Source organism: Bufo gargarizans, chromosome 6 (assembly GCF_014858855.1).
Source record: "Bufo gargarizans isolate SCDJY-AF-19 chromosome 6, ASM1485885v1, whole genome shotgun sequence".
NCBI lineage: Eukaryota > Metazoa > Chordata > Amphibia > Anura > Bufonidae > Bufo > Bufo gargarizans.
Genome location: NC_058085.1, coordinates 256,777,579 through 256,786,136, shown reverse-complemented (window position 1 = coordinate 256,786,136; position 8,558 = coordinate 256,777,579). Strand labels below are relative to the sequence as shown.

Here is an 8,558-nt window from a genome sequence, read left to right as displayed (position 1 = left end):
TTTCCTTGCTGTCCTAGCGCTCATGCACACGACCGTATGCCCTCTGAGACATACGGTCCGTGAGCTGGCCATATGTCCCGGAGTAGCATACATCGTGTGCATGGGAGCGCACAGTATCATAGGTTACTATGATGCTGTGCGCTTCGGGCCGCCTGTGGGGCTATTGTCCCGCACTCTTAAGATCATATGAGTGCGGGACAATAGTCCCGCAGGTGGCCCGATGCGCACAGCATAATTGTAATCTATGATGCTGTAAGCTCCCGTGCGCACCATGTATGCCGCTCCAGGACATATGGCCAGCTCACGGACCGTATGTCTAGGAGGACATACGGTCGTGTGCATGAGCCCTTACATTTAGACCATTTTCTATGCCTAAAACAGGTGTAGAAAATGGCAACGGAGACGGGCCTACCAGCCAATTCGCATTTTTAGTCCTGTCTTGAGCGGGGAAAAAGTCGCAGATTACTGCACAAAGAACCTTTTGTGCTGCAATCTGCGGCAGAAATAAGCATAATTTAGACATATTTCTGTTTAATAAATGACCCCCTAAATGATTATCGTTTCTCCGGGACAGGTTCTTTTTGAAGACCAGAAGCAACGCAATAAATGTAGTTTTTAATAGGAATAAAACCTAAGGGTATGTTCACACGCAATATTTTCTGCGCCAAAAAAACCTGATGCAGAATGTGCTTCAGTTTTTTTGGGATGCTTTTTTTCCCCCCTTCATCATGCTGTGTTCATTATGCTGCCCTGTCCCGGATCTCCAAATGGAGATGTGAACAAAGCCTTACGCAGATTTGACTAGGATTTTCATTCCTGTCCATTTTCCTGTGAGAATTGTGGTTGCTTCAAGAATGGACAGGATGCATTTTTTATTATATTTTTTTGGAGATTTTGAGTATAGGTTGTCAGTATCGAAATCTCAGAAAACCTCTTTAATGTGCGGGTTCCCCATTGAAATACATTTTTGAGTGCAAAATCCACACAAAAAATCATTAAGGGGCATTTCACACGCGACGTGAACGCATAGCACCCGCACTGAATCCTGACCCATTTATTTCAATGGATCTGTGTACATTATTATTTTTTTCACGCATCAGTTCTGCGTTGAAAAAACGCTGCATGTTCTATACTGTGCGTTTTTCACACAGCCCCATAGAAGTGAATGGGGATTCAGTGAAAAACGCAAGCATCCGGAAGCAAGTGTGGATGCAATCCGTTTTTCACTGATGGTTACGAAGAGATGTTTGTAAACCTTCAGTTTTTTATCACGCTCGTGAAAAACGCAACAAAACGCATTGCACCCGCGCGGAATAAGCTGAACGCAATTGCAGACAAAACTGACTTAACTTGCTTACAATATGGTGTGAGTTTCACTGAACGCATCCAGTCCTAGTCTGTCACCCTCGTGTGAAAGAGGCCTAAAGTGTCACAAAATTGAAACAATAAATGAGAATGATTAGATGACGCTGCTGCTTTCTTAAAGAAGCACTTATTTGAAATAAATGTGTGGTGACTTACTGTAGTAGGGTAAGTCCTCTTCACTGCAAATTGTGGGATGTGTATAGTGTGTATACATTGTAACAGCAGCTTCCAGATGACCTTAAATATAATTGTGATTAAGATCAGGAAAAACGACAGTAAGTGACAGTAAGTGTGAAGCGGCTTTAATGACAGGACACAATGGCTGTTCTTTGCATAAGAATGCCTAAAACAACAATTGGGGCAGTAGCCTCCTGCCCCTTTGTCTTAAGGCTGCAGGCATAGGCAGGCCTTCCTTCAGAGAGTACAGGCGACGCAGGGTTAATGCTCTGCAATTTGCAGCCAGTCAGGGCGGAAGCTGGGTTCTCTCTCTCGCTCTCTCTCTCTGTTGCTTTAAGGACAGTTTCATTCGGCCTTGGAGGATGGGGGAATAAAAGGTTTGTTCAAAAGATCTGACAGCCCCCGTGCTCCTCCTGTGTCCCGGGAAGGCCCTCTGGTTCCTAGTGTCACCGTTCTCATTGCTCCTTGCACTTTACCTGGATTCTCTGCTCCACAGCTCAGGGACAGGTCTCACAGGTTTGCTTTTATTGTGCAATTTTTTTTTTCTGATGCCATTAATGTAACTATACCCTGTGTCTTTTTTTTTTTTTTTTTTTTTTTTTTGGTGAGAGTATAGCTGTGTGTGAGGAGGGGGAGGTGTCATTGTGTATGTATGTGTCTGCTGGCCGTGGGTTTGTGCATTCACCTCCAGATCTGCACTGTAAAGGCCTAGCTGAGCCTGTCTCTTTCTCTCTCTGCACAGGATGGCTCCTGCCTGCAAGAGCTGTACAAAGATAATCACTCAGGAAGTGGCTCAGCCAATGGCCTGAAGCATTACATGTGGATTCCCGAAAGCCTCCAATCCTGCCCCAGCTTGCAACAGGGGAGTCTGATCATCAGGCTGAAGTGCCAAGCCCTTTCTGTCTGAGAACTGAGAGTCTGTCCTCCATGTTTTATAAGTATTGACATATAACACTGTAACAATGCATCCACACAGGTAAGCCAGAGCTTGTCTTTTTTTGTAGTTTATTCCCATCTCTTGGACACTGTGCTTTTGCAGGTTGCATTTCCGCGACTTCTCGGGCCAAATTTGCTAAACCAGCAAGTGTTTTGAATTTTGACTTTCTGGAGAGATCACATGGTTGGGTGCCATTAGCCAGTGACTGCTGCTGGGGGTTCCAGGGGTACACTGCACAATTAACTTTTTTCTTTTGTAAAGAGTGGTGGGTTTCTGCACAGCCCCCTTCACTCCCCTGTTCACCAAGGAAGATCTCTGCATTATTGTGTATTCCTGTGTCACATGCTGCTCAGAGGAACATGGAGGCTGCCTCAGCACAAGGCTTCAGCTAACGTACAGGCCACCAAGCAAAGCACACTTTATTTACCCTCTATCTAAAGGACAAGAGCCAGACTAACCCGGACTGTTACTTTTGATACCGACTACAGGGACTCTCAGCACTCATGCCTGACATACGTCTGGGGCCTAGCTTTGGATTTTTCAAATACCACCATATCTGAAGCCTTCCTGCGGTTTACTTGGTGCCCTGTGGACCCGGCACAGTGTGCGTTTACATGATTTTTCTTGCTTTTTACCCATATATTGTTTTTTGAGATTCTTGTATTTTTTATGTTCTGGATATATGATTTCCTGAGGCTGGGAGCTAACCAATATGGATGTCAAACAGTAAGTATAAGAGCTGTATAACTAAGACGTGTTATTAATGGCCACTTTTGTTAAGGTTACATAAGTGTTCTCTCCGCAGGCGTGACCATAGATATTTCATGGATGCCAGTATACATAACCTGCATTTCTTATGATACAGTATGTTATTTAAAGATTTAACAGTATTCTAATGCTTTCTGATTAACCCCTTCAGTGCAGCTATTTTTCCTAACATTGGGTACAGGGCCTCTCCTGTGCCTCATAAAGGGTTAATTTGCTGCTCTCCATCGATTCATATTTTTTTTTTGGGGGGGGTTTCTTTGAACGTAAAGGTAAGTGAAGGATTCTTGTGTAACTTAATGAAGGCAGCCAGGCTCTTGTAAGAGGGAGAAGGCAAAATGGTAGTGTGTGTGATGTTGTTCTAGCCTCTCAGTCCTTTACACACCTTTTGCTTGTTTTACTTCCTGCCATTTGTAAGTTCTTCGTGTCTACTGTGGATAGTAATGTATTCTGAAGGCACCATGTGTGGCTTTGGAAGGTACCAGTAAGTGATTGCTGCATGCTCACCACCCTGAGAGGGGAAGGGTCTTTCTCCAAAATAGGCCTTTACTTGGACGCTCAGGTTTTCTTCCACCCTATATCAAGGCTTTATTTTAGAAAATATTATTTGATGCCAGTTCACCCCCAGCTGCCATTTTAATGTGAGGGTTCATTATTGATGATACTGTATGTAAAGGCTGCAGATAGCCCTTTTTTTTTTTTTTTTTTTTTTTTTTTGTCTCATTAACCCTCGTCTGCCCACAGCATTTTCTGGGTAGGTGCTTTGCCAGAGGTTTCTCTCCTTTGATTAATTTATGCAGTGACAACCTGGCAGATGGTGTCTGTCACTGACATTAACCCTTGGAGACGTTCCTTGCAGTTAAGGATTCTGCAAATGGAGCCAGCGTCATTGACGTCACCAGCAGTCTCCATCTTGTTAGGCAATCGTGTCAGCTGTCGGGGTCATTTAAGACACACAGGTTTTAATAAAGGAAATGTTTGTTACATGCCGTTTTGGTTTATTGATTTATTTATTTTTCTCTCTTTTTGCCATCATCTCAGATTGCAGTGATGTGTCCACTTCGTTACTAAGGACATCCGTGGAGTTTTATGGATGGGCCATTTTAAATGAAGATTAGGCCTACAACATTATTTTATATATCTGTGTGCGTATGTCCGTATGTGTGATATAACACGCGTAGCTGACATACCCGATGCACTGGTAATGGATAAAGGGATCCTTGACCAGCACTAGACATTTTGTGTCTGACATTTTATTGCAGCCATGTTGTGCACTGAAAGGGTTAAACATCTTCATAGTGTAACAGTGGCTAATAGTACATGCGCCAGTGTTTCCTAATGCTCGCTGTGATGGGCAATTGGACAAATGAACACTTGAACAGGCCCCAATTGATAAGAATGGCCCTGTTTTTCACCTATGTAGACACAGCAAAGATGCCTGCATTGCAGCAAGATGTCCGAGAGGGAGGAAGGAGCAAAAAATAAAAAAAAATAAAATTCCAGCCCTATTGGGCCAATGAGATATCCTCTTAGTTTTTTGAGCCAATGGCAGCACAGAGCTGGTTAACAGCTGATAACTGGAGAGTGGAGGATGGCGTGATTCTAGAAGTTTCCCTGAATGCCAGTGACGCACGTCTTTCATGACAGAGCGTGCCTGTGCAGCGCAGGATCTGAACAGTCCCTTATAACAGCATGCCACAAAGTAAAACACTTACTGTATATAGTCAGAATGGACTGAATGATGGATTGGCCAACTAGCAGTAATGGATCTTATGCAGGTGGGCGACGTTCACATCCAGTTGCTGTCCAAAAGTAGAATGGACAGCACTCGGACTGAATGCTGACCCATTCTAGTCAATGGACCAATTCACATATGTAATTTTTTCACATGACCCATCAGACCATGCAGAGAAAATTTGCAGCATGCACCATATACGTTCAATTTGCCCCAGAGACTTTTCCATTCAAATGAATGGGTGTGTAAGGAAAACAGACAGCTCATGGATGCCATCCATGTGCCGTCCTGCCACTGCTACATCAATGAGGTTTAGCTTCCTTTTGTGAAAATGCTGTACAGGAGCATTGTGGCACATATGGATGTAAATGTTCCTGAAGGTTATAACAGGAGCGGCTGATATCAGTTTTTATATATGTTGGTAAATGTCTCTGGCGGTTCTCAGCACTGGAGATACGTGAGATGCAGTAGTGATTGTGGGGGATGGGAGATTTCTACACTCCTTGTTACTCATCCTTTGGTAGAACACTATAGTCAGCCTCTCCCCAGCCTGAAATGGCTGATAACAGATGAACATGTGAGCTGAGACAACACAGGGATGAGATGTGGCATTATTAATATTGACTTTATGTTGACTACATATAGTTAATTTGTAACCAGATACATTGGTATATTGAGGAAGATAACTAGAACTGGGATATTGGTTCCCTTCTTTCCTTTAGGCCTCTTGCACACGAACGTGTGCACCCTGCTGCCGTATTGCGGATCCGCAGTACACGGGTGCTGTTCTGTGGGCATTCCGCATCACAGATGCGGACCCATTCACTTCAAGAGGTCGGCAAATCCCGAGATGCGGAACGGAAGCACAGAATGGTATGGAAGCTCTATGGAGTGCTTCCGTGGGGTTTCGTCCTGTACTTCCGTTCCGCAAAAAGATAGAACATGCCCTATCTTTTTGCGGAACGGCCGGATTGCGGACCCATTAAAGTGAATGGGTCCGCGATCCGCTGCGGCTGCCCCACGGACTGTGTTCGTGCATTGCGGGCCTCTGAACGACCACGTGGCGCACACGTTCGTGTGCAAGAGGCCTTAGTTTGGAAATTCCTAGGACTGTGATCGTGAACCTTTTACAGACAGAGTACCCAAACGGTAACCTAACCCACTTATTTATTGCAAAGTGCCAACACCACAATTTATCCTGAATATCAATATAGTATATCTTTCATGTACTTTATCATTTAGCTTTAATAGCTTGCATGTGCTGTTCATAGTGCGTCCTTTGCTGATGAATGGCAGAAAAAGTTTAAGGTGTATTGGTACACCATAGACTTTTTCTAAGGTGTAGGTGCCCACAAAGCGAGCACTGAGTGCCACCACCGGCACCCATGCCATAGGTTTGCCACCACTGTCCTAACAATACAGACTACGCTATAACTGTGTGTACTTCATCTCAACTATTTCACTCCTGTACATACAGCTCTGTAGCCCCCTGCCATCTGCCTGGTAGAGGTTTGGATAAATGCCCATTGACGGCGATGCTGGGCACCTGCTGTGCTGCTATACTTAGTTCAGGGTAGTATGTGTGTAGATCAGTAACATGAGTCTGTGGCCAGATAGCCATTTCTTCCATCCATGTTCCCACCAGCCCAAGCTTTGTGGTTTTATGTAGCTTTTAATAATACTTTATTTTCTCACCCTTTTCACGATATCAGCTTGCTGTCACTAAGGCCTCAAGAACACGACCGTATGTACTTTGCAGTCCGCAAATTGCGGATATTGTCCGTGTTGCATCCTCCTTTTTTACTAGACTCATAGACTTCAGTGGATCTGTGGCCCACATTTTGCGGCCTAGTGTAGGACATAAACACTTTTTGCGGGATGGACATTCGGATGCAGAAAGCGAATGGCTCATCCTGGTGTTTTCTGCATTGGTATGTCCGTTCCACAAAAAGGTAGAATATGACTGCAAAATGCAGACCACAGCCTCGTTAAAGTCAGTAGGATCGCAAAAAAAAAATATGTGGATGCCATGTGGCCCACAAAATGGACATGTCGTATGCATGAGACCCAACTTGAAACACTCTTGTTTACATGAGGGTTGAAAGTCCATCCAGAGCTATTACTTCTCCTAGCTGACATTCTGTTAAAATGTATCTGTAAATATTCGGATACAAATGAAACAGATTTTATTAAGAAGCTTTGTTTTACCCTAAGGCCTCATGCACACGACCGTTGTGTGTTTTGCGGTCCGCTAATTGCGGATCTGCAAAACACGGATGGCGTCTGTGTGTGTTCTGCAATTTGCGGAACGGCACGGACAGCCATTAATATAACTGCCTATTCTTGTCCGCAAAACGCGGACAAGAATAGGACAGGTTTTATTTTTTGGGCAGACCACGGAACGGAGCAACGTGTGCTGTCAGCATCTTTTGCTGCCCCATTGAAGTGAATGGGTCTGCATTCAAGCCGCCAAAACTGTGGCTCGGATGCGGACCAAAACGGTTGTGTGTATGAGGCCTAAGACTGGAAAACTCCTATAATGCTAGTCTAAACTTTCCAAACTGGCGAAGCTTTTTTCGGTGTCTGGACATCTCAGAGAGCCCTATGTGTCCTGGTGGTATGAATGCCATATGAGACGGGTTTGGTATACAGTCAGGGGAGTTAACTAGATCCTGCCATAAGCTCCAGCATTAGAAGACTGGGATTTATCTAGAGCTGGAACAGATTTGCTTTGCTGGACACCAAATTGCAATGATCATCCGAGACCACATTTAGATTTTTACTACCACACTTTTGCCAACACGTATCTTGTAGGATCAGTTAGGTTGAAATCCACTGTGTCACATACCATTTTTTTTTTTCTTTCCCTCTTGTGGCATATGCTATAGGTCAGGCATCCTCAAACTGTGGCCCTCCAGCTGTTGTAAAACTACAACTCCCACAATGCCCCTGCTGTAGGCTGTTCGGGCATGCTGGGAGTTGTAGTTTTGCAACAGCTGGAGGGCCGCAGTTTGAGGATGCCTGCTATAGGTGCTGCCGGTCACTACCAACATGCAGGATCTATAACCAGGAACCTCATGTCTTTGCATGGATTTAGTTCTTGTTAATTGCTTTTATACTTGCAGGTTGTGTTGGCTTTGTCTTTTGAACCTCTCATCAGGTGAATCTATCTTTAGTAGAAATGTACTGATGTCTTCCCCTGGACCACATGTCTAGTGGCAGGCAGAATAATGTGTGCAAGGTTGTCATATGTAGATGTGTGCAGTGTTTTTTAGTGTCACAGGACAGGCTGGTATTAAAGGCATATTCCTATTTCACACATTGGTGGCATATAGCTAGGATATGCCATCGATGTCAGATACCCCTGGGATCTGCCCCTTTTTCCAGAACTGGGGCCCCTGAACTGAAGGAGAGCACACAGCGCATGCACAGCTTGTGACATTGACGATATACCCGATCGATATACCATCAATGTCCCAAATGGGAATGCCTATTTAAAGCAACCGGATATATCAGGCTGAGTGTGGTAGATAACAAGTGAATTATAACAGGGGTTTCTTTTGTCCCATGGAAGCTGCA

The 8,558-nt window shown here is 44.4% G+C and overlaps 1 protein-coding gene across 1 annotated transcript in view; it reads left to right on the top strand.

Moving 5' to 3' along the window:
- The first annotated feature begins 1,678 nt into the window (after positions 1 to 1,678).
- The window catches only part of LOC122942131 (protein kinase C-binding protein 1-like), a 32,304-nt gene continuing 25,424 nt past the window's right edge, over positions 1,679 to 8,558 (top strand). The window contains exons 1-2 of the mRNA XM_044299626.1: positions 1,679 to 1,919; positions 2,285 to 3,205. Of these exons, the coding sequence (XP_044155561.1) occupies positions 3,192 to 3,205 (14 nt within the window). The 5' untranslated portion in view covers positions 1,679 to 1,919; positions 2,285 to 3,191. The remainder of the gene's footprint in view (positions 1,920 to 2,284; positions 3,206 to 8,558) is intronic.